This window comes from Taurulus bubalis (assembly GCF_910589615.1).
Source record: "Taurulus bubalis genome assembly, chromosome: 3".
NCBI classification, from domain to species: Eukaryota; Metazoa; Chordata; class Actinopteri; order Perciformes; family Cottidae; genus Taurulus; species Taurulus bubalis.
The window spans coordinates 9,472,734-9,500,157 of NC_136591.1; the positions used below are offsets into that span (position 1 = coordinate 9,472,734).

Genomic DNA, 27,424 nt, shown 5'->3' on the forward strand with positions numbered 1-27,424 from the left:
CAGAAAACTCTTAAAAAGTTATAAAAATAGACATTTTATAAAAACACATTAACAAAGATAGTTCAGTGGCAGTAATGATTTGATTGTTCATAAAATAAATGTACAATCAAAGAAAAAAAAAAGAAAAGACATTTCACAGTTTGAAGGCGAGAGCGCATCACAACGCAGTCTTTGGGCCGGAAACGGTCGCTACACGGTAGTTTCATGTTTCCACAGGCCCGTCTTCACGCTGGCCGCACTCTCTGTGATAATTAAAGGCACCGCGTGTCCGTTCTCTTTAACCGCGCCACCCGCCTGAGTGACGAGGTTGAGCCCATACGACTTGGGTTGGCTTTCTAGTTCTGTGCCGCTGGTCGCCTGTGCCGTGCCGGAGTCTTTGCTTGAGCATGACCCAGCGGCGGTAGCCGGGCGCTCAGTCTCTTCCGCCGCCGCCACCACCACCACCACTGTCCCGTTCCCCGTGCTGCCGCCGCTGCCGCCGCTGCCGCCTCCTTTATCCGCGTAGCGTGAGCGGCGCGGCAGGCTCGCGCTGTCGCTGCTGTCCTGCTGCAGCTGGCTCTGATGCCGCTCCCTGTAGGCCATGTACGCTGCCCGGCGGCTGTTGCGCGCGGCTATGTCATAATGGTGGTGCCGCCTGTGGGAGGCGCTCTGCACGCTGCCCTGCACGCTGCCCTCCACGCTGGTGGGGACGTCGTAGGCGTACTCTCGCAACACCGTCAGCCGGCTTGCCCTGTGCGCCCGCGCCCTGTTTTTGTGATGCCTGCTCGCGTGCCCGTTGGTGGCAGCTATCGGGTTGTTGATGTTGTTCACCGGGCGGAATTGCACCTCGATCGGCGCCACGTGCATTTTTATTTCATTGTCCAGTGAATGCTCCGTCAGGCTGTTGTCCAAAACAGCTGCCGCCCCGTTGGCGGTCGGCGGTGCCGAGGCGGTCTTGCACTGAGCTGCCTCCGCGTGCAGATTGGTCAGCTTGCTTCCGTGGGCGGAGTTGCGCATGCTCGGTGCGCTCTTATTGGTGTAAGACGATTCTGCGCTGCTGTGGCCACACTTGGTCGACTCCCCGTCTGCCTTGCTGGCCGAGCCCGCGGTGGATGTCATCGCCACGCCTGGCTGAGGCAGAAGGGCGTCCTCCTGCGCGGAGTAGGCCCGTCTCCCGGAGCAACAGGCCTGGGACCAGTAGCGCCTCATGTCCTGCCTGTTGACACAGTGATGCGCCACCATGAACGCCCCCAGTGCCAGCGCGGCCACCCCAAACAGGCAGGTGAACGCCAAGTCGTAGGGATGGTCCTGGGATACCGCCATGGCCCCGAACACCCAGAGGGCCGTGTACAGCCCCAACGCCCCCGCCGCACCCATCAGCTGGGCAGCAAAGGTGTGCTCGTTCTCCAGCGCCGACAGCGGCACAGGGTGGGGAGCGGACGCGATGGAGGACGAAGCCTCGTGAGGCTGGAGCGGGAGGGTGAGCGGGTGGCAGTGGCTGCTGGGACCGTCTGACCCGGTCTCCCCGTTGGCGGGAGTCAGATGCTGCTGCTCTTCGCTCGGCTCCTTGAGCTCGTAACGGCGATCGGGGTGGCGGCGCAACTGCAGCAGGATGCTGAGGAAGTACATGCAGTCCACAAAGATGATGAATCCCACTGGACCATAAAAAGCCCCGATACTGGGCTCCCATGACATCCAGCAACTAGAAGGAGAAAAGACAGACGGGACAAATAAAGCATTTCATTTACCTTGAGAGGCTTTAAATATTCTTTAAGAGCCTTTTTCCAGCAATCATTAAAATGATATAGCATCTCCAAAGAAGGAAAATTGCCAAAAGTGCTCAGTAAAACACAACATCTCATCTTTATTTGCTATTGGCATTATTTACTTCAAACTTAAAATAACTCTTTGATAAACTTTTGCGTCTTGTTTTTACAGTAACTGCCCCATTACATTTAATAACACAGGCTGGATTCACCTTGCTTGCAAGAAATTAATTAAACTCCAAAGACTGAAGACAGATACGGGTGCAGATTTCTCAATTAGGCCGCCACGTTGCAGCATCTAAACAGCTGCTTCTGTTGAGGGGAGGAGCGCGCTGTAAACTGGCAGCAGTTACTTGTTGCTTGGATGCACATACCATTAATAGGCCACCATAATCAGAACTTCAGGGAATAAACTTTTCCTTCCGTCATAAAAAATATCCATTATTTACTCAAGCAGTGCAGCTCGGCCGGTCGATAACTAAAGCCAACTCCTCCCGAGGACAGAATGTAAAAAAGAAGTATCCATCCGGGCCCAAGAGAGCTTTTAAAGGCTGTTATCTAAGTAAATGGACAGAGCATTACGATGAGCTCATACTCAGGGATGCTAACTTTAATTGCCTTCTATACAGGGAATGCTTACTATGCTGCATTGGTCCGGCTGCCGTAGTTTTTGATGTTGGCTGCTGCAGTGATCCCGCAGACAATGATGGGTATCCCTCCGCCGATTAAGTAGAACCTTTTGGAGAAAGCACAGAGGGGCGGTTCCGCTTTAGTCTTTCTGTTTAGTAGGATGACAAGCAGGCACGATCCGCACACAGGAGTCCGATGTTATTCCAGGCCTCTACACTGACACCATGTGGCAGTTTCACCAAACATTCATAACAAGAGAAAGCTCAATGACATACGTGTCTCTTTTCGATGCAAGTAGACACACACACACGTACATGTTTCCTACTATTTCCTATAAATAAACGGGGTCACACATTACCTGATTATGTCAAAAACACCCTCCCCAAACATGAAAAAAACATTCCCCTATTTACTCTGAACAGTTAGAAATGTACGTGTCATAGTAGTGCAAGATAAAAGTTCCCTCGCATGCGACCCAAATGTATTACTTTTGCATCTGTTCTGCATCTGTTCTAATGCAGCAGTGCTCGTACTGTACCTGAGCATAGGCCGCGGTGGTGGCGGAGGTTCATCAAGCTCTTCGTAGCGTTTGGCCTTGCGAGTCACCTGTTTGTAAATGTTGCGTGCAGTCACGCCCACCCACAGCGCGGTAGCCAACGTGGAATAGTGCAGCAAGATGCCCACCTAGAAGAGATTGAATCATTATATACATGGCGCTTGCTAAAGCAAAAGAACTGCACTCAGTCTCTGATGTCAGAATGATGGAATGCACCTTTTAAACCAATAAAAATATAAATGATGGAATGCTTATTTCAGAAAGGCATGATGGCCCTTGAGCATTTTTTTAATTGAGTACGTCTTCATCCGCCCGAGTTGAAAAATCACATTGTGAGATATATATCTATGACAGAGGGGATTAAATAAATAAACAAAAAGTTCTCTGCCAAAATCTTTCATCGAGGTACTTTGTGCAATGAAAAATGAATAAGTAATGTGTCTCAGTACAACACACCATGAGGGGATGGCCTCCAGACAGGGAAACAATCTTTCCATGCATCTTTTACTGTGTTTCCACACGTCTTTTTACGAGCACAGTGAACTCAGCCAAAGGCAACTTTTCACAACGTTTTCTTTCTTTCCTTGAAAACATTGGAAGCACTTGTACAGTTTTGACTGCGGACTACTTAAGTTTGGATGGAAGCACCGCAGGAGACTTGGAGGAGTCCCGGCGGTGTATACTCACCGCTTGGCACACGCTCGCGTATCGCGTTTGATTTATGCCGCCGACAAAGACCCCGCAGGTGAGGGAGATGTGGAAGCAGAGGTTGACCAACATGTGCCAAAACTTGCGGCTCACGCAGACCGACCTGAGGTCACACAAACAACCAATCACAGGATTAGAAAACGGCAAACGTGCATTTCTTACTGAAACTGAGAGTCGTTTATGTGGACAGTTTGGTGACAGTTTTGTGTCAAAACTGAGAATATGTTTGGGGATGATTTACATTTACAGAAATGTGAATATGATGAAAGAGATGACAGAGTAGAACATGCATTTGTCCCAGGAAAACATAAACAAAGATAATAAATAAGAGCAAAAATAATGAATTACAAATAGATTAAGGCAAAATATTGACCTGTGATGGTAGATGTAGCTGATGATAATAGTGAGCAGGCTGATAAGTAGTAAGATAGTAGTGGCATAGATGACTGGGTGCAGGGGCTGGATGCTTGGAGAGAAGTACTCCACACTGTTGAGGTCCTGCACGACAGATGAGGTGAGAAATCGTACATTTAAAAACAAAATTCACGATAGAGGCAATCTTTACTGATACTGTCACATGTCATACAATGAACACAATAAATATCCCAACCTACCATCAGCAGACCGTAGTTTCCCAGAGAGTTGCAGGATATGGTGGTGAAGTTGTCATGATGGCCCAGAATGCGGCAGCCGTCACTTTGCCATCCTCCGTGGCCTCCCACCAGGCTGAAGTTCCAGCGGGCGGACACAGCATCTGAGCCGCGGGCAAACCGCCGCAGGGTAATGTTAACGGGCGTCCGCAGGACACGCAGGGACATGCCCTCTGATGGGAGACACACAAAAAAAGTTATCAGAATAGACACCTGTGTCATGCAGTCAAGTTGTGGCTGCATTATGAGTCTGTGGCAGAATATGTTCAGGTTTTCTTCTCTAAAAGGGCGACACAGAAACGTTTCGACTCACCGATTTTGGCCATGATGACTGGGGCTGCAACACTCCTTCTCTTCCCACCATCAGCCAGCTGGGAGGAGTTGCTGGTGGAGGGGAAAAACTTGCCATTGCGGAGGCCCAGGAGATGGAGCTTGTAGACCGTTTCCTCTGCCTGCCCGGGGAGCGCAGCCTGGGTAAAGAGAGACTGAGGAAGCTGCAGGGAAGCCTCCACAATGGTGCTCTAGAGGGACACGAGATACAAAGTAAAAATCTAACCATTCCATATATGAATGTTGTTTTGTTTGTTTTAATTGCGTTTCCTGCGATCAAAACCAACAACCACACTAAAAAACTCATCCGAAACAACCTGCTGACACATTGTGATTATCCGGGAAGGGGCTGACCTTGAGAAGGATGCTGGAGAAGGAGCTGGTTGTGTTGCATTTGAAGGCGAATTGGCGGTCCTGTCCGGGTGTGCGCTCAGGGCTGGGCCTCTCGTACAGCATGCAGGTCATGCCGTTCCAGTCGTTGGCCCTGACAACGTGAACCTCCAGTGCAATGTTGGGGGACGTCTAGAAGGACAACAGGACGAGTGGAATTTTACTGGAATTAATTTTAGTGGAATTAAAAAATAAATCTCAAGAGTGCAACATGACATAGAGGTCTGATTTAAATTGGGCATCAGCAGTGGGTGTTGGCCGCAGAGCATGTGTGGGTGTCTCCGAGTGCATCTCCCACTTTGGTTAATGTAGGTGCAGTAGCACACAGTGCAACATGGCTGGATGAAGTGAATGAGCTGCCAATCACAGGGAAGTGGAAGGAATGACAACAATAGCTTATGAAATGGTAAGACACCTCTTCATGAAACTTGATATTATTGTTTGGATGGCGCAGAGCGGCTACAAATCTATGGCTAAAGTTAGCTTTTTTTCATCACAGGCCGGCTAGAGCCTTCGTTTGTCGAGTTTGCATATTCCCGCCAAGGTCAGGAAAACACTAAACTGTCGAAGCGCTGCTTGCACTGCCCAACAAAAGGGGCCCATAATGGTGACAGAACTAACCAGGGAGAGGACTTGCACTGTGGCAGGGCGGTAAACGGCGATCTTCTGGAGACAGGCGATGATGCGGGAGCAGGCCATGGCTTCCCGCTGAGCCGTCCAGAGCACCCTCTCGTCGGCCAGCATCAAGTTACTGGCCATGCTTACCATCACCTCGGCCAGCTGCGTGACGAGAAAACAGTTGACGTGAGTGAACGCACATACAGATTCGACAGCTAGGAGCTGGCGGCTTCTATTCTAAATTACTTGAATGGAAACACAAGACTTGAACATGTTTAACCGCATCTTGTTTGCATCAAACAGCCTTAAACGCATGCTAGAGGGAGACTCATGGCTAAGTGACTATTGGAAACACATTTCAAGCGCGGCGTCGCCGAGTAGAACTTTTAATATGCTTTCAACCTATAATGCTGCTCGCCTACAGCACTTACAACATGCTAGGAGCGTCTTTCCCTTGGAAAACTTTTCTACTTGTTGGCCTACAGCTGTGCTGAAAGTCGTGACAAGACATCTTTAATTCTCATTAAACAACATAACAACAAAACAGCTGTCGAGCATTAATCCATTTGTCCTTGAACGAGGTAATACACCAAATGCATGCATCGCATTGAACATAAGCTCGTAAAGCGTCCACAGACGTAAGAGCAGTTTTGATGGTACTTACTTCTTTAAACTTCTCAACAAACTTGCCAAACTTCTCAATCATCTCAGCCACGAAGATAATGTCAATCTTGTCTGAGAAGTTGGCCGCGTCGATCGTGTACACCAAGAGGCGCCGAGCTCTGGCCACCACGTTGCTCTCATTCAGGGGCATCTAGCAGAAAGATACAGAAGGAGCAATTGAGCCTGGACCGGACTTGAAATGGTCCGTGCAAAGAGGGACCAGCAGAAGAAGGTGAACTCGGTGAAAGGAGTTACAGAAACACAAATCTTGTTGAGTCAAGACACATACCTGGTTGATGACGTAAAGAAACCTTGTGGCATCTTTCTGGAACTGGCAGTGCGAGTAGTCCTCCTCCGTCCACAGCCCCTTGCGATCACAGTAGCGCCACGCCCGCTGTTCTTCACCCGGGGTGCCCGAGTAGGTGCCTGCGCTCGACGGCAGTCTGTTGCAGGGGAGGTAGGCTCTGATGCCTGCCAGGGTGCGAGGCCACCTGGAAGAAGCCCCAATCAAACACAGTCCTGCCGTTTCCATTCCTCAGTAACTGGCACACGCTACGTCCTTCTTGTCTTCTTACTTTGCGTCACGTGAGCCACCATGTGGATAGCCTCAACAGCAACAGAGTCGTTTAAAGATTATGGCTAAAGCCTTGAAGTAATTTATATGTTTGACCACAAGAGGGGGCTGCAGTGCTTGACATGACAGTACATGTAACAGTTAAATATATATACATATATAACTGGTTCATAGTTGTATATGCACTTTGTGAGAGTGGATCTATGCATTTATGTATTTATTCAATTTGGAAAAGTATAGGTTCAGATGAACAAAGTTAAAAAAAAGTTTCTAAAATTCCCAATATGGCACTTTAAGCCAAAATAACCAGCTATTTGTAATGGAACTGGGTGAAACGCAGCTCTTTTAATGACATAACATGTAGCATAACGTTCAGGCTTTGCCATCGCATAGAGTTGCGCTCGAGTACGAGTCAGAAGCTCTGTGTCTGCTTTTGCGTTTCTGCGGGCACTCACTTGAACTCTCCCTTGTTGTTGGAGACGCGTTCAGGGGCACAATACTCGGCGGAACTCTCCAACACGACAATGTGGACGGTCCTGGTGGTGTTGCCCCTGCTTGTCCTGACCCGGCACTCCCAGTTTCCGGTGAAACCAGGCTGAATGTTAGAGATGGTCAAGGCGCTGACGGGAAACATGGAGGAGAAATTCCAGATCACTGATGTGAACACAAAAAGCTCGACTTGTTTTACTCTTAGAGGAAATGTAGCTGTTAAAACAACTTAAATTATTCTATAGAAAAAAATGCTGATTGTGCCACACAATATAGTGCCAATGAAACAATAAGCGCTTTGTGCAGACGGTACAGTCTCCACCTTCGTACCTAGCAATGAGAGAGCAGTTCTGCACCATGCGCTTTTCAATGAAGATGCCTTGGGCGGCGTCGGACTTGACCATGCGGCCATTCTGGTACCACAGCACCTGCATGTCCTCGGCCACGAAGGAAGCCTGACACTGGAAGGGCAGGCTGTCCCCCTGAAAGACGACCTGACGCTGGGACGGGGTCAGCTGGAATGAGGGCAGCTCAAGTGGAGCATCTGTGGAAACCAGACAAACGTTTAGAAGGAGATTCGGGTTGTCACCTCTCACAGAAAGAAAATAATTGTTACCGGATTCATATTTGTCGAACTATTTTTTTATTCTATCGGCTCTGAACAAACCGCCTTTTTGTTTTACTCTTAGCCCTTTTCTGGACACCAACACGGCGCCTTGAATTCTGGGTACTTTGTCATTCATGTCAGGCACTTGCTGGATCTGTGCCATGTATTTCATAATCCCTCACTGTGATGAGTGCCAAACTGATAAGACATGAGCAAGTACAAACAAAGGCAGCGCTGGCCTGGGCAGCCCTTTTCTTATCTCCCGTGTCATTGCACAAGCCCCTGTTCTCCAAACACCAGCAGCCTCACTGATACCAAAAAAGAAACATTAAAAAGAGACTGCGCACCATTTTGACACTGCAATCTGTGTCACAACTCAACATGACTTATTTCAACCGTTCAAAATGTCTGGGACTGGACAAATGACGCGCACCAGAACGTGTCACGGAAAATGACAAATTACTATTATTTTGGGGCAACATCGTTTTGCCGGTGTCAAATCTATGGACGCATGTGTGCAAATTCTTCCAGGCGTGTGTCCCCACCACAAGTGAGTAGCTCCGGCCTGATGGAGGTAATGAGCTGGCCCAGGAGAGACTGGGGGAAGGAGCACTTGGTGTTCTTGACCGCGATGTTCCTCTCTTTGAGCCAACGCAGCAGCCACAGGAGGTTGCAGTCGCACAGCAGGTAAGGCGTCTGGAACTCCCTGTGGATGCATAGAAACATTTGTTAAAAATGCAAGCATTCAGACGTCACAATCACACACCGATGCTTGCATCTTAATTCCGTACGCAGCAGCATGGTTCCCATCATACTTACAATGACTTCAGGGACACCAAGCTGTCAAAGATGCCCTGGGCCAATGAAGAGAACATGTTCCCTGAAAGGTTTCTGGAGGGGGAAAAAAAGAAGAAGAAAAATACAAATCATTTGTCACAGTCTATTACAAAAACATGCTTTCAGAATTTTTTTTGCACACAATTCAGATATTCATGAAAAAGACTTACAGTCTGATCAGACTGGTGAGGCCCTTGAAGATGTCTACGTTGAGACAGCCGATGCTGTTGTTGGACAAGTCCCTGTTGTACAGAGAGAATAGTTGTTTATTTCTTCCACGGTTCCGAAATAACACAACATGGCAGCTATAATGGTCTAAAAGACCATCAATTAGCAAACAGGCATTAAGGCTGTTGTGTTTTCCAACAAGACAAGCCATGAAAATCCGATTGTATTATGTGAAAAAATTATAAAAGGGAAAATGCTGACGTTGCTGAGATGAAGCGTACTAGGGTTTATGAAAAAAGAATACAAAGTTACCAGACAGGTTGAGGCAAAGAGCCCCAAAAAGATTCAGCTGATGTTTACAACGTTCAAGGTGATTTGAGATAATGTGTCCGTGTGGGCCTTCAGGGGGAACCTGCACATCAAAAGGCAGAGTAACACCCTGGGAGACGATTAATTGCCTATGATTAATGTCACGAAAACGTCCAAGTGTGCGTTCCTCCTCTGGATGTGACCTGACATGATGTCTCTGGCGAACATCAGATGGAAGCGTGGGAGACTCTCCCGATGCCTTTCAGAAGGAATCAAAGGCGACTCTGCCGCCGAACACGGAAAAGACTGATCCTGCCACCGTGGATTACATTCAGTTGTGTAAACCCTCAGAAGTGGCTGCAAAGACGAAATATTCGCTGGAGGCTCTAGGTTAACTTCAGCACACCCTCCTCTGATACGGTGTTTTTGGAGTTGACCTCTTACAATTAACGAGATAAGAAATAAGGGAAACGCTGAAAAGAATATTGGTGCATCTTTAAAAGAGAACCTCCACAGTCCTGGTGACTTTAGAGATCCAAAGTCTCAGCAGCTTCACAATAGCGGCAACACGTATTCTTCTGTGAATGATCCGATTGTGGAAAAGTGCCAAGCAAAGAAACGGGAGCCTGGGAGAAAAGACGGATCTTTACCTCAACCTACCAGCTACCTACTGCATCCTAGGGCGCTCCAGGAATGCCATGCTGACACAAAACGATACCTGGAAAACACGACCGTCAGGCACATGCTAACATCCGAACATTTATGTAATTATTGGTGTTGATCCTTAAGGTACCAGCTGGGGAATTTACTGTGCGAGGTTTATTAGTTCCACTTGGAAGAGAAGAAAAGAGCCGCCGTTAGCAGGCGGGCCAATTTGTGCGAACGCACACGCACAGTGAACGGATGGAGGCTCCACTAGCTAAAGGCATACTTTCATCTCACTTCACATCCTACAGTTACAGCTTCCTCAAGGGATTTAAGACAAGATGGTGAATACTGTTATTACTTTAACTCATTTTTAGGAATCGGGAGAACTAACATAACTCACGCACATCAGGGCTTTATCTTGTCCTTCTGCTCTCACTAGTCGACTAGTATCTATTTCCAAACATTTTCAAACCTCGGGCATGTGGTACTTTAACAGCATGGAGGATTGTTTCGGTGCCGGGCTCGCGTTGTTGTGAATGACACGAGGAGCAGTCGCAAAAAATAGCCCGGTGTGATTAGGCTTGAGCGGGGACTGTTCAGCTGTTTGGTGGAATGCAGAGTCAGTGGGTCTGAGGCCGGATGTGTCCATGAACTGCGAGTGTTGTATATTTAGAGAGACAAGGGCATTAGAATATATTTGGATGAGTGTGGAAAGCGAAGCACCACTTGTCTTTCCCCAAGAGGGTGTAACTAACAGTGCACCATCTGAGCAGCCAGCATAACGAAAGAAACCCAGACTACTGGGACCAGCTGACTACTCCTCTTAACTCGGACATGGATAGTATTTGTGTTATTTTATGAATCCTGGGAAGAGTTTTTTTATCAGCATTGTTTTTGATTTAAATTAAAAATAGATGTGTTCTTAATACACAACAGCGACCTTAACACTGGTCTCCAGTGAACCCCCCAAACTGGTGGACATGTTGTAATCATCCATCCCCATGCACAAGTTTGATCACTGAAGACTGATCTTTTTGAAAATGTTCCCCTTAAGTAGAGAGACATTAAACAGTGCTGCACGACGAAAGATTGTATTTAGAACGCTGATGTACGACACATGCGCTTCAGTAAATCTAAATGTTTCATCTCTCTATGCAAAATAGTTCCGATTAAAATTTCCCCCGATTATTATTAGTTTTTTTTCATTTGGATTTGCAGAACTTTAAAAGTAATCTCCTTAAAATTCAACCTCACATTAGAAAACCCGAGATGCAAACGTGACAACTGACTTTTTTTATTTTTATGGATCCACTTTAGGATGTATGCGCTGCGTTGAACACCAAGTCAAGGACTACGTGGTGTGGTGGGCAAAACATATACAGTGGAGAGGACTTGGCTGGATGTGTGCGACCGAGGCTTTTCCCCTCCCCAACTTGCTTCAAGATGTCTTCACTTTCAGACATCTTTCAGCGGCAGTCCAGCTGACCAATCACAGTTCTTGTGGTCCCAATGTGGTATATCCATGGTTACACTTTGGACGAGGTCATCTGCAGCATAGCCCAGAGAGTAGCACATGGCGCAGTAGTATAAATGCAGCTAATGCGTTTCACAACCGCACTTCCAACCCCATATTTTCCAAGGCGGTATGAAAATGACTCACAGACTACAACTAAACAAACTACAACTACTCCAAAAAGACTACGGTGTTTGATGTGTGGAACCTACATCGTCCAAACTGAAGCCTTCTTTTTAAAAAACCAAGTCACTGCGCTGTGACAAAGCACGTAAGATGAATGAATGGGCCCTTCGAAAAGGCCCGTCTTGAAATGAGAAGAAATCTAATTAGGTAATACTGAGGGGGAAGGTAGACACACAGACGGAGGGAATGTAAAGACTGCTAGTCAAAGTTAAGGATAAAGAGCAGCATGTGCCAAAGGCATGTCAAATAAATGTGATATAAAAACCTGTAAAAAAAAATTAATAAATCTATTTTTATGTACTTCTTGCTGCCAATTAACTTCACTCCCATTTTCCAAAACTAGGGAAAAAGTAGCGTGGATGTGAAGCGGTGGATGCCAACCTTTGAATGTAGGGCTTCTGTGTTTACATTCCCAGGGTCCAGCACTACCTCATCATCCTCTCCTCCACTCATCTTCCCTTTTCTGTGCTCACTCCCTTCCACAGTCGAGTGAGTGACAACTACCCTTTGAAATGAACTGAGGCGGGCGGTGGGGCCAATTAAACGTCGCTACCCTCAGGCAAAACCAAACTGTACTCCGGAAACAAACATCCATGTGAGGTTGCAGATCACTCGGTGGTGACGGGGAAAAGTCTTTATGAAAAGCTGGTGGGGGTTAGGGAGGGGGGGTGAAGACTTCAGTATTCAGGAGACATATAGGCACGCATGAATCCGAGTGTGGCGTGAATATGCAGTGAGAATGAGGTCTGTGCCAAAGAGCTGACTGCCTTCCTGTCTCGCTCTTATTGCTCCCCAGCAGCAGCCAAGCTCAAGTTTGTGTTGGCAGCGACTGGTTACTGTCGGATGATTCCAAGTCATGCTGTGTTCTTGCGCTCTCTCATGCACACACACACAAAGAGAAATGCACACTCAACACTTGTGTACACAGCTTCTGACCTCCCACACTCACACACCACATATCCCAGATGTATTCTTTGCAGATCAAAATGATCGTCACATGACATTCATAGACACCACACAGACACGTTTATATAGCCCCCCCTCCCCCTCTCTAGTGTGTGAAAGTATACAAGGCATCATGCTGTCTGCAGTGGTCTCTGGCAGTGGCCCAGAGAAAACAAGGCAGTAGAATTAGGCCGCTGCTTGATCACGCCCCCTCATGGACACTGGACACACTCTAGACCTGCCAGAACACGCACAACACACTGCATAGCTGCAAAACAGCAGCTGCTTCAAACACAATGTGGTATTGTGTCATTGCTGAGAGCAGTCTCTGACTAAATGCAGTTAAATAAACAATTGCACATACAGCCTGCACGGCCTCGAAGCTCCATGGGCTTCTAAGGAATTTGTGAGAGGCTTTGGATCCGCAAACACAGCACTTCAACCAATTTCCGATACCAAAAGAACATGGCTTTAACCACATTTCAAAATGACAAATAATCACAAAGGGACACTTGGAACAAGAGGTGTCTCTTCACTCACAATATTCAGAAGCCATTATTCTCATAATGGCAAATAATTAAAGCAAGCGCTTCAAAGTGCCTCAGTGGGGTCCCAGAGGGTCTAAATGTGTGAATGTAGAGCGCACACATACTTGCAAAAACCACATGAAAGAGACTGTGAGGCGGCGGACGCTCCACCGCTACTTACAGTCTTTTGAGTGCTGGCAATCCGAGGAAAGCGCCTGGTTCAATGCGACTGATCAGGTTACTCCGCAGGTCCCTGTGGGGGAGAGGATAAAAGAGAAGTTTCATGAGCAATTTTAGCAGCAACAAAATAATAGAGCTGCAACGATTAGTCGATCGTCAAACAACAGGAAAACTATCTGCAGATGCTACAGGATGTGACTCATGCTAATTATATATGTAGGTGTTTTATTGACTTTCTTATAGGCAAGAGTTATAAACTTGACAGTGGTTCCGTATTCTGCAGACTAATCCTAAAATATTCTAATTACATAGTACCACTGGACTTTTGAATGAACAGTTCATGCAAGCATCAACAAAGAACGCAAAGAAAGAACGGCCGTCCTTAGAACATAAAGATACAAATGCACCGCCACCGGTAATCTGGTTTGAATACACACAGTGGAGCATATCTGGCATATACACTGATCCTCACTGCACAGCCGTTGTCATTGACAACCTGACTCTCAACGGTGCTCTGTGGCCCCCAACACACACACTCATCCTCCCTCTCCAGAGGTTCAAAGGCTTGCGGTCACAGAATTCCTGCGGCGCTCACCTGCGCTGGCACGGCCTAGTCACTCATTACAGTGGAGGTTCAGGAGGCTTTCTAGTCGCCACCTGAACCCACACAAAGGGCCTCTGGGTAACTCTGCCCGTTTGATGTGGAAGAGCTGTCATCTGAAGGTGGGTAGGTGGCCATAGATAAGTCATAGACGAAAACCTGCGTTAAAGCTTTTGATGTGAGCGAGCAGAGATGGCTTCTCCGTGCATGGGTGTTGAGAGACAAATGAGAACGCAGGTCAAGACAAGAAATTCATGGCCAGTGAGTTAATTCTAGGACTTTCAGGATGTGTGAACTGGGCGTGGAATTCACCACGTTGAGTCGACTAATTTGAAGATAATTTACTTTTATGTAAACTTTGCTTAGAGTTGCAGTTGTTACAGCCGAAAGGCAAGCAGGACACAAACAACATCAGTCATCCTCCCCAAGCTCAGACTGCCAACTGCTCGATGAGTCAACAGAAAAGCTCTTCTGCTCCGGTTTTACCCACTGGTCACATGTGCAAGCCACGAAATGAGCTTTAACCAAATAACAGAGTCACTATCAATACTGTTGATATTCTGACATACATATGTATTCATGCGCATCAAACATGAGAATTACACTTTCTGTATTAAAAGGTTTAATGCAATTTTAATAAACAAAAAAAGGTAATTAAGTTTTGTCGTTTTAAATATATCTAAATAAGGTTTATCCAACTTTAAAGGACAGAGTTACTGAAGGATATCCATCGGCAGGTGGTCTCAACAGTATGTCACACTGGGGAAACCTGCTAAACTGCCCGCAGTAATAACTACAACTAATGACAAAAAAATAAGGCTGTAGCTCTCCGATTTCCCATTACTTATGGGCAAAATATGGGTCAGAGCGAACCAGTCCATGCTTGACTATCCATAACTGCACTTCAGATTCCAAAGACCGCTGACAGCACTTGACCTAGCACCCTTTTCATATATTTGCAGAGAAAAATGCCAGGTTTTCTTTTAATGCTTGTGAATTGAAGTTTGCTTTCATCATATTTTTGTGTGTATATATATATATATATATATATATATATATATATATTCCTGGCATGACGCCTACATTCCCTCTGAGGAGAGAGTAACTCATGTGTGTTAAACAAGCCACCAGTTGCAAGGAATGATGGATGGCTCCCAGTTAATAGATAATTAATAAGAACTACAGAACACATTAAAAACATTTCTCTCCCTACAGTGCAAACTCACTGCAAAAATCCAGCTCATAGCGAGACTTTGTAACTTCTGAAAGAAGACAACTTTTGGCGTCTAATATTAGCAAACTTGAGCTGATACTGATACGCATGTTACTTAGGCAGTGCTCGTACTATATTACGCCTCTCTACTTGTGCTTGGGTTACATTTAAGCATTTACCATCATCCTATAATTGTCACTTGTGGACACAGTGGTCGCTGTTCAGAAAAGATTATAAAGGTTTGCTTTAAAGCAAGGCTGTCCAGCTTTTGCATAGTGGTAACATAGTGTAACGGTAACGTAGTGTCATGGTAACATAGTGTAACGTAACATAGTGTCATGGTAACATAGTGTAACGGTAACGTAGTGTCATGGTAACATAGTGTAACGTAACATAGTGTCATGTTAACATAGTGTAACGTAACATAGTGTAACGTAACATAGTGTCATGGTAACATAGTGTAACGTAACATAGTGTAACATAACAGTGTCATGGTAACATAGTGTAACGTAACATAGTGTAACGTAACATAGTGTCATGGTAACATAGTGTAACGGTAACATAGTGTAACGTAACATAGTGTAACGTAATATAGTGTAACGGTAACATAGTGTCATGGTAACATAGTGTAACGTAACATAGTGTAACGTAATATAGTGTAACGGTAACATAGTGTAACGTAACATAGTGTAACGTAACATAGTGCAACGTAACAGTGTCATGGTAACATAGTGTAACGTAACATAGTGTCATGGTAACATAGTGTAACGGTAACATAGTGTAACGTAACATAGTGTCATGGTAACATAGTGTAACGTAACATAGTGTAACGTAACATAGTGTAACGTAATATAGTGTAACGGTAACATAGTGTCATGGTAACATAGTGTCATGGTAACATAGTGCAACGTAACATAGTGTAACGTAACATAGTGTAACGTAAACATAGTGTCATGGTAACATAGTGTAACGTAACATAGTGTAACGTAATATAGTGTAACGGTAACATAGTGTCATGGTAACATAGTGTCATGGTAACATAGTGTAACGTAACATAGTGTCATGGTAACAGTGTAACGTAACATAGTGTAACGTAACATAGTGTCATGGTAACATAGTGTCATGGTAACATAGTGTAACGGTAACATAGTGTAACGTAACATAGTGTCATGGTAACATAGTGTAACATATCAAAGTGTAACAGTAACAAAATATAAAGTAATATAGTGTAACGGTAACATAGTGTAACGGTAACATAGTGTCATGGTAACTGGTAACTGCCATTTATAAGAAGAGGACTGCGTTTGAAAAGAGTTACCAAGTCTTGTTTCAAGCTCACTGCATAAAGCAAGTTAGAGCTTTGTCAACAATGTCCTCCTTTCAAAAGATGCACTTGGTAAAAGCAGTATTGCGATATCTATTTCAAACTAACTTCATGTTTATGTCTTACTTGCTTACTTCCACAGGTATTGTTCCATTCATGAATAGAGAACAACCAATTCTCCAGAAAACACTGCACACTATAGCGGTTATCCCCGCTCTGTATTCCACAATAAGCATTCCTCCACAGCAGCGGATTTAGCAAGGAATTAGCATGTGAGGGTCGCCTAGCTTGGCTCCTATTTCTATGAGGAGGCTGATAATGGGGATTCTGTGTGGCTTATTTCCAAGCAGGGGCACCTTTGGCCCCGACAAAACACAGCGGTCTCCACAGTTACTTTGCAATTTCATGCAGAGTGCCGGAGAGGCGTAATCAATTCTCTACCCCTCTCTGGCGCTCACAGCCAGCTGCTGTCTCAGTCTTCTCGACTGCATACAGGCAGAGTCCAAATGAGGGAGAGTTTCTTTGTGGACCAAAAAAAAACAGAGAAGGCAGGAGGAGGAAGGGGAGGAAGGCAAGATGGAGAGCCTCGGCTCATTCAAACTGACTCGAGAGTTTGTGGAGAAAAGGGGGCGTGTGATTAAAGGCAGGGAGGGAGAGCTTCGGAACATTTGAGAGAAGAGAGAAGCTCCGGCGTTCAGAGTGTGTTTGAAAATCGTATCGCTGACACCTCTGGTCTTGGCTTGGCTTCATTACAATGACAAAAGCGAGAAAACTCTCTAGGAAACTCGCTTCGCTGGTTGAGGGTGGGCAGGAGTGGGGTGGGGTCTCTGAGGAACAATGGGAGCTGCTTTTGGAGGTAAACTGGCCTGTGGATTGGTGCAAAGGCAGGCAGGACAGAGTTTACAACCAAATTGACAGGCCATTCACAGACAAAGCCCGTAAGTGCTTTAAGGGCTCACTGTGTGGAGGGAGATCAAAGTTTTCTTTTTCACATTCAACACACAGCCTCCTGTTTATCCTCTAGACCCGAGTTCGTAAAACTAATATTTGACCCAATTCAAGAGCCAACAGGGAATTCTCCTGTGAATCTATTAACAATCTCTAGGCAGATCAAAATGGGAGTCAACTAATAAAAAAGCCATGCAGGACGATTTAACACAACAACTTATAACTACAAGATGAGAAAAGAGGAAGAATTGCTGCATGTGCGTTATACTTATAATGTACTAAATCTAACTTTGGAAGTACAGCTGTGATATATATATCAACCATTCTAAATGCCAGTTCTGCATGATGTTTGCAAAAATAGATATGGCTAAGAAACACAAGAACACTTTGGGTTTCTGTGAATCATAAAATCAATGGTCAACAGTGAACAGTTAAATCAGATGATAAGGGGCATATTTTAACCTAAATGTAGGTTCTTTCTGAACTGATACCACAAGGCTAAATGAGTCTGGCCTCATTTACCTTCTATATTTCTGGCCTTTTTAACCAGACCGAGAAGACTGAGGGGGGAAAACATGCCCTTAGAATTCCATGTCAATGCAGTCATGTGTTATTGTAGCCTTGGGTAAAAGCGCGGCCATTAAAGGTCTGGTTATTTTATCTGCATGAAGCCATTCCAGAGCGATAAATCATCCATGGCCCATATGTGCGGGCCCAGAGCCATATTATTGAAATCTCCGTCAGAAGGCAACAATCTCCAAAGACACATGGTGTGGATGACATCTCTCCGCTGTTCAAGGAATCTCAGAGACTATCCATGACTATGCCGATAAATGCCTTCACCTTCTAGAACGCATTTCCGTCGCCTCTCCTCGGGGAAGCAATGAGGCGCCTATATGTTACTGCTCTAGAAAAAGTGGCACCCATCCCAAGAATAACCAAGCAGCTGTATGTCGCCAGGCAGACAACAACCAACCCTTGGGGCTATCACTATAATTAGCTTTTTTTCTAGTGCCATCTCTAGTCTTCCACCATAAACTGATATTCTTGACTGAGGCTAAGTGCTGTGCGTGTGCCTTCTCATTTTCTATGACCTGGACGTTCCAATGGCATGAGGTCAACATGTGTTTTACAAACCTACTCCACAAGCCTGAGCGGCGTTTGTGGTAGTGATGTATGGTTCCTGCTAATGCACACTTAGATATAATGTGCAATATTGTGAAGGTATTTGACAGCAAAAGCCCCACCATTGCGAAGTCCATTGGTGATATTTCATGGATAGATGCAGCCTTAATATTTATTTTTGAAAGGTGGAAAACATCACTTTGTAAAGCTAAGATTATTCAATGTTTTAGGGTGTGAATCTTAATGCATACCTTTCAATTGCTGAGGAAAACTCAGCAAAGTTAACAACAACAGAGAAACGTTTAGGCATTAATGTAAGCAAAGCATTATTGCTCATGCAAATCACTGGCAGAAAAGGGAAAAAAATAACAATACTTACAATTTTTCAAGCGTAGATAATCCAATGAAGGATCCATTTCTGAGTTCTTGAATCTTGTTGTTGTTTAGAATTCTGTGGGGAGAAGAATAAAAATAAACTAAATGAAAGAGAACAAAAATACAACTATTTAAATGTAATGCATGCCACATGAACAAAGTCCCCAAAATATTGCATATTTATTTCTGTTGTCTGAAATACAAAAACACTTTAAGTGACAGCGTCGGTGTTTCTGTTAACATATTACACTAACTAATGTAATACAGGCCTACATTTAATTTACCAAGTGCAATGTCTCAAGGTTAATGCCTGCCACGGTACTCAAAATATCAGCATGTAATGTTTGTTAATGTATTTGTGAAAGTGGATTCAAAAGAATCTCCGTTTCAAAAAGGTGGAAGGATGCCATTTTGCTACTTGTTGACAGACAACAACATAAAGTGTCACTCTGTGTTCAGCCGGGTTTCTGCTTTTATCTTTCAAAAAAGGCAGCAACTGAGCATTCAAGAGTGATCTTTGTGTGAAGTTCCTCTGACTTCAACATGTAAATGCAGCACAATCTGATCTGGAGCAGCAATTGCCGTTTTTTTTTTTTTTTTTTACACATTGATTTCGCAATACTGCCGTAAAGAAAAGCCTCCATTACGCCGGCGTTGTTTTTTTTTTTTGTTTTTTTACACAGAACCAATCAACGGGAGCAAAATGCTGCCCCAGTTGTGAGTCTGTATAGCATTACGGTAGCAAAAGAGGCATCAACAGAGAACTCATACTTACAGCTGACACCTGATTAAATGTAATGCAATATGAGGCAACAAATGCACTCAATGCAGATATTCATAGTAGTAGACTGAGGTACGTCTTATATACCTTCAATGCAAGCAACACGTACAGAACCTGGTATAGAAGGACATTTGTACTATTACCGCAAAAACAAAAGCGAGCTTGAAAAACGTCAAGTACAAGTGTGAATTTTTGATTGCTTCCTCCTTGGGTAATAAACCAGATTTTATGATCCGGTTTATTCCTCGTTCACAGCGCAAGTTGATTCACTGCACACCCAACTACAAAGTAAAGCTCCACTTTCTGTGCCCAAGTCCCAGAGAACTCCAGACTCTCTCCCCAAACTACTAACCAAAGGATCTAGGGGAATCAATAACGCTGTTAACTCCCAGCACAAAACCCGAGCAGGGAATTGTGGTTAGCGTATGTTTCTGGCCAGCTGGGAGGGGATGTGGTGAGTGACATACATGTGAGTTGCACCCACAATCCCGGGGCCAGATTGGAGTCATTATGGGGTGTTGAGGGGTTGTTTTATTACAGGGCTGGACGGTGGAGACTCGTTGTAGATTTGCTGCTTGGCTCCGTGCCGCCCAGAGAGATTGCGCACACAAATGATTCCTGTGTTTCACAGGCTTCTGCATGCTGAAGCGGCAGATGTTAAAGCACGGCGATGTACACGGCTGCAAATTATATCGCCGCCTGTGTACACATGATCTGATGATATAGGCAGAGATGCTGGGCCTCCCGAGATTGTGGTCACAAAAGTTTCATTTGTATTGCGGAATAGTTAGCGTGCCAGCGGGATGCATTGACCAATTCAGGAATTAAGGAATGCATCGCTCGATCCACATAACATAGAGAGAACAGAAAACACTGTATACAACACAGAATTGCTGTTAATACCAGTTTGGGAAAGCTCATAATGTTTGACTGTTGACAGTGTTGGCATTTGATGCAATACAATTTAAGATGGTGACAGGGAAGCATGGCCAATCATGACGACATTTACCAAAGAGGAAAACTCTACTAGAAAAGATGTAGAGTGGTCACGAGTAGACCCTCGCCCACGTTGGCGTTAAGTTATTTGAGGTCGCACAAGAAGCAAAAACAGGCCTTTTCTTTTTTTACTTCACGGAAAGTTGTATGATTAGGTTTACAGAATAGATTATGAATCGTAAACAGCATGTCTTGAATCATTATAGTCTGCATGCATAAATACAGAATTCTAGCCTTGTGACTCTCCGGGCCGTTTAGATGAACTGTCCTCATGAGAGTCATGAGCCCTTTACTTGCCCTCTTTCCATCCCTCCCTTCTTTACATGCCTGCCGCTCCTACGCAGGCCCTGTCCCTTTCCCGTCCTCATGACAGGAGAGTAACCTTGTGTGCTTTGGAAACTGCTGCAGCTGCAAAATTGAGTCTGCTTTACACTTGCCTTGGTGAGAAAAGACATAGCATTGCTGACTTAGCAATATACATATAGCAACTACTCAAATTTGTATGGAGAGCTACTTAACCACCCACATCTCCACCGCCCTCGGGACGTCTGCAACTACACCGTCTGCTTCCTTACCGCCTGTCTCCGCACGACGGTCTGAGGTCTCCAGACTGAAAAACTGCGTATGGAATGTCTTCAGGCTAGGCCTCCAACGATGGAGGAGGGGAAACTCTCTTATCTTGATGCTTAGATAAGACCTGCTTGGGCTTAAGCCAGGAACAAGCTGCAGGGGGATCCTACTAGAGCTTGCATCCTGTCTCCTGACACCGATGCTATAAATCTCAACGACATATATGGAAAACCCCAAATTAACAGAGTAGGGCTGTGCAGTATACCGGTTCAAACCGCATACCAGTTTCAGATTTCCATACGGTATGAATTTTTCATATATCGTCATACCGGTGATTACACGTAACAACTAGACAGCGGTGCCGTCAGCGACCAGCGCCGTCAAGAAGCCATGCATATCCGCAAGAACAGCAGGCGGCAACATTTATTTTTTACAGTTTAATACCGGGAGCGCAGTAGAGCTACATAGCTGTCAGTGTAACTTGGTTCACTCATGGTTCAAAATTACACGGCCATATTGCATGCTGGGAAGTTGGGCAGAGAACAGCTGTTTGTGTGGCGTGTCTTCCAGTCTGTCTCTTCCTGTTTTTTGTTGTTGCGCGAAATCTACCCAGAATGCAATTCGGCGCTGTAATGGCGTGTGAACCATGACTGAGCCCAGTTATACTGACAGGTAAGTAGCACCACTGCGCTCCAAGTATTAAACTGTAAAAAGTAAATGTAACTGCCTGCTGCTGTTGCAGCTATGGACGGCTCGCGGACAGTACTGCTGTCTAGTTGACTGATGCTGTTAATGGAATCAATGTGTTTACTGGTTTAACAAAAAATATACCGTGATACCGACAGAAACTTACAAAATACCGTGATATGAATTTTTGGCCATACCGCCCAGCCCTATAACAGAGTAAGAAAACGCATTGACCTCAATTTCATCTTGGCTCATCTATGACACTATCAAGAGGTAGTCCCAATTTGCCTTGAGAAAATACCCCTCTGAAAACATACGCCTCTGGCTGCATGGACATTATCCAGCGGAGGACTAAAAATGGCCGGCCACTACACAACTTTCCCACACAGGCACATGGCGTCTCAAGGACAGAGCCAACTAGGGCTCTCTCAACACTCCCTTTATGCTCAGGAGGCTTTTAGACAAAGAACTCCCAAGAGGGGAGAGCTGTAACCCTTCAACAGGTTTTCAAATAAGTTTCAAGCTGCATTTGAGCTCATAAAACCCCTTCTAGAGTGACTTCCTCGGAATATAGTGGATGGAAAAGTGGGCCTCAGTTCAGGTGGAAAAGGGAACTGGCCCAATGGCTGAGGTGCCGTCTTGCCAAGGTAATTCTTGCGGTAAACCAGCACTTTCTTGTTTCACTAATGATCCAAAGATGTTTCTGCAGTATTTGGATCTACTTTGAGAATAGGCACCAAGGGGTAGAAAAAACTACAATGAGGATTATTATAAAAGATGTTTTAACGTAAGGTTAAAAAAAATGGTTGTACAAGTTGTTGTTGTAGCCTCATTCTTATAAATCAAATTTAAGGCCTTGCAGTATCCTCTTTCAGCATCCAACAGGCCATTACAGCAAGGTATTCAATACCTTATAGCTTTATGGCTAAATGAAAAGGGGGAAAAAAAGATCCACTATGCCAACACCAGGATTAAAGCAGATGAGCGGTAGCGTTAACTTGACAGAAGGCACTGCACAGCCTTGCCTCACATCTACGCACTAAACGGAGCCATTTGTCTGGGATTAAATGAGACTTGGAGCAACCTGGCAAAGTCAAACCTCAACAGGTCTGTGAAATGAAAGGCTGAGAACTGACTAAATGTGCAGCTGTCGGGGATTTTGCGAACAAACACCGCAGATCTACTATAAAAAAACGCCAAGAACGTTCCTTTTTAGACCAATGGCTTGCCTGCAAAGCAACACAAATCCTCAAATTCTCAGAGGACACGGATGACAGCAGGCACCTGTGTTCTAGTTGCACAAACACGAAGGCTCCCAGCGTGACATAGTAGCTTTTTAATGTTGGGGAGAAGGAGCGCATGAAATGATTGACACGAGAACTCATCGCGCATTCTAAACTCAAGCGTCTGTATTTACCATGCGACTTTTAAGATCCGCAAACCCAAAGGGAAACTTCTCTGCACGCTTCAAGTGTAGCGAAGTCTCAGGGAAACCAGATGACATTGTAACCCTAAATGCCAGTTTGCTCCGCTGCGAAACAAGACAGTTTACTGCGCTCCAGCGAGTCGTCAAACTGTGGGTTCCTTTTCCTGCGGCGAGGGAGGAAATCCCTGCTTTCGTCCCGACATTAATCTTGCGCTGCTCTGCAGAGGCCCACAAACCAGGTGCGCTCATTGCACTGACTGTCCGACCCAGGTGCTCCTGTGAAAGGATCCTGATTACACTAAACAAGACCTGGAAAGAAATAGGAGCTGGGTGAGTGCGGGAAGCTTAAATACAGACGGGGGTATGTAGACTGAAACTACAACATAGATAGCGTAGACTACACAGACATAAACAACGCTCACGAACACACCCATGCAGACTACTGGCGGGGGCCTGATTTATCCTTCCGTGTGAGGCAAAGGTTGAATTCATGCCCTCGTATTTTAGCCGAGGCCTACACTAACACGGGAGGACAGGCCAGCTGTAAACACATTTGTGTCATTTCCTCTCGGATTACTTCGGCATGTGGTATCATTTGGAGAACCCCAAACGTGGGGAATGCATCACTCTCCTCATTTTTCCGCTGTAGAGAAGCGTTCAGAGCAGAGTAAACTAGTACCAGCGATCATTAAAGTCTGGAAAAATAAAAGCTACTTTAACTGTGGAATGGCTCATGTGCAGATAGGCATGTTTAAAGGTTGTTGTTTTTACATTACATTTTATTTAGCTGACGCATTTATGCAAAGCGACTTACAATAAGTGCTTTCAACCACGAGTACAAACTCAGAACAACAAGAATCAAGACAAAGTAACAGTAAGTCACATCATGTGGGAGTATCTGGGCTACATTTTTGGGCCGTGGAGACAAAACAATCCTCCCAGTGGTTCAATAAAGCCGACAGCGTAGTTGAGGGATTTCTCAAAAGGAATCTGCTTGTGTTCCAAATCACTTTTTTTAATGTTCTCCTTTTTTAAGGCTGATCCCAATTTCTATTCAGTAGGATCCAGATTTCCGAAGAGCAAAACCGGAAATCTAAAGAACAAAGGAGAGGGGGGGGCAGTATGATGAATGGACCAGGTCTCTAATCACATCTAGCTTATACTGTCATTTGTGGCAAGGCCTTTAATTAACTCACGACAGAACAAGGCGTGGCAACACCCCGATTTAAAAACATCCATATAACGAGGGGACTATACTGAGACCATCACACACTTACAACTCAGTAACTGATTAGTCGACTGTCAGTTGTTATTTGGTGTCATGTTTTTAAAACACAGGTCGGAGTCGTAGTAGTACAAACTATGTATTACAACTCCAAACAAACTATTTAGTGAGGTCTGCCTGCTAACACTAACAAAAGTTAGGTGCCTGGGCCATTTAGATCCAGGTATTTCTTATTCAGAGAACATGGCCACGGAAACTCAAAAGGACAAGTTGTAGAGTCAGATTCTCTTTTTAAAAAGCCAAATAAACAATAAGATGATACTTCCATGAAAGCTAACCAAATCAACAGTCTGTCTTTAAATGTCATGAAACAAAACAAAACACAATCTTATATATTAGGGGAAAAAAAGTCACAACAGGGTCTAGTGAAAGGACAGCGCTATCGTTTATTCACTCACACCAGAGAAGTGAGAACAGCTAAACGGAGAGGGGGCTGCTTTGGCTTAACAAGGAGAAATAATGGCCGTAATAATCTTCAAGCCTGAGGAAAAAGGTCTCTCTTGGCAGCCGAGACCTCTTCTTCAGTTCACCGCAGTCCAGACCAGCTGCACCTCGACCACGGTCAAGACAGTGGGGTGGAGTCGTAAAACAGGACCACCAGACTTACTGAGAGGGCACCCTGATTTTACAGGCCATAAATTAAAAGCACCCAGAAACAGTGCAGTCCACATAAATTGCTGTATTCATTGCCACTCGCGTCCGCAGGGAATTGCGAACAGAGCGCCTCTGGAAGAAGGCAGTGCTGTTGGTTTTCCTACACTGGACGACAACAAAGGTCTACAAATACTAAAGTGGAGACTGGGAGGTAGTCCTGGAAGTCGCACCGCTCTCCGTCTGTGCTCTCTAATTACATCTCTTTTTTTGTACTTTGGAGGCAATCATTGCAGTGCTTAAGGTCAATGCTAAATCCAGAGGAACCTGGAACATGGCACTTGCTTGAGCCAGGTAATTTAACATTTTGTTTACGTCCATGCTAATACATGGGCTCATTTCTTCAACTGTCTGCCAATGTGGAGCACTTTAATGCGTTGTTTGGACGAGTCAGCTCAAAAGGTGTTGAGGCAAATGTGGAAGTGCAGTGCGATGCACTCCTAGTGGGACACTGATACTGTTCGGTAGAGACGAGGAAACTGCTTTTAAAAGGCCATTCTCGTGTTAAAGAGAGGCATTTAGTGTGTTTATTGACAGGTCTATTTGGCTTTAACTCTCAGTTGAGTAGTTGCCAGGTGTTCAGCTCCACCCAGGCTCCACCACACTGGCCTAATTAGGAGTTTGTTTTGGGCTCCAGTAACTAATAAAAAATGACTGCAAACATAAACCCAAACTCCAAGCTCAACAGCGCCTACCTAGCCTACACAAACATGATATCATCAGACAACGTGCTTGTTAATTTCTACAATTCCCCAAATCAATGTGCTTGTGTCTGCATTCCCACACAAAAAGTGTGTCCTTCTGACAATAAATAGTGACTTGTGGGTTTCCTAGCTCAAGCCAGCCTCTGCTATTGTAGTCCGACGCTGTCCTGAAATCCTTGCAAATCAGTATGTACTGTAGGCTTTGGACAGCAGAATGAAGAAGTACAAAAATGTTTACCTGGAAAGTGCTTCAAAGTAAAAGTATTGGTGGGTAAACGGGTTAAAACTTGCAAACGCACTTAACTTACCAGTCAATGCTGTCCCTCTCTTTCCTCCCCTGGAGTCTATTATTTGCTTTCTACTCCTGCACCCTGTCCTGGTATTCTCAGATTTCCCCCATCGCTTACCACCACCACAAAGCAAGTGCACTGGACGCAAGTTTGGAAGGGAATTCCACTTGTATTTGAGTGTTATGTGTGTGACAACATACAACCACAACGGCTGCTTCTGAATTATTTAGTGATTTTTTTTTTTTTTTAACATTGGTGGTTAATTACCAATCAAGGACCAACCTATAACTTTACATAATGACTGGCTGTATGTTCAAGTGCACTTCTTGACATCTTTAAAAAGCAGATAGTGAGGTGTCTCGTCAACAACAAAGCACCACACAAACTAGATCTGACCCCAGCTGAAAGTTTACATCTTAGCCAAGTAGCTGTAAAAAAAAGAGGTGGACAAAGGAGGAGAAAAAGAAGAAAAAAACACCAGAAGGATTTACAAACCCAACAGCTAATGAGCTCTTAGCTCAATTAAAATGCCTTGGAGGTTTGGCCTGATAAGTGACTTGTGTGAGCACCGATTTAGTAGCCAGAATTCCTTCTTGTGTGAATCACCACTGTTAAGACAGGCGGTTACCATTACATAGAGTTTACACTTACACCATTAGCCCACAGTGTGCAGCTGTGAAAGACTGCTCTGTGGCTGACAACAAGAGGGCTTTTCAATCTCTATTAGTCTTGGTTTCCATATTTTAAACTATATATATATATATATATATATATATATATATATATATATATATATATATATATATATACACATACATATATATAAACCGGATGATGCAAGTCATTCACACATGTACTATTACAACTCTGGAGTTGTAATAGTAGTGTAATAGTATCACAAAAGTACGCATAAGTCCCTGCAGTGGCACCAGGAACATACGCGACTGCACAAGTTGCACCCCTCTCCTCCTGCGTACTCACAGCGTGACTGTCCTGTTGGGGAAGGAGTCCGCGGGTAACACCTGATGGAGCTCCATGTTGCTGCAGACCACTTTCCCACCGCTTTTGGAGCGCACGTCGTAGGCTTTGCAGTCGGCCGATGATGCCGCCGAGCCGCCGCCGCCGCCTACGAGCAGCAGAATCCCGAACAACAACTGCAACAGATCCACCCTCAT

The 27,424-nt window shown here is 44.9% G+C and overlaps 1 protein-coding gene across 1 annotated transcript; it reads right to left on the reverse strand.

The window, feature by feature from the left end:
* On the reverse strand, window positions 1-27,424 carry adgra3 (adhesion G protein-coupled receptor A3; the record flags this gene model as incomplete). The annotated part of the gene is made up of 19 exons (XM_079215248.1): window positions 1-1,681; window positions 2,386-2,481; window positions 2,914-3,059; window positions 3,619-3,742; window positions 4,013-4,137; window positions 4,254-4,462; window positions 4,603-4,810; window positions 4,974-5,141; window positions 5,631-5,789; window positions 6,292-6,441; window positions 6,580-6,781; window positions 7,320-7,484; window positions 7,684-7,897; window positions 8,506-8,666; window positions 8,780-8,851; window positions 8,968-9,039; window positions 13,275-13,346; window positions 18,864-18,935; window positions 27,231-27,424. 19 exons carry the CDS (start codon window positions 27,422-27,424, stop codon window positions 190-192), a joined length of 4,101 nt encoding a protein of 1,366 aa, XP_079071374.1. The 3' UTR covers window positions 1-189.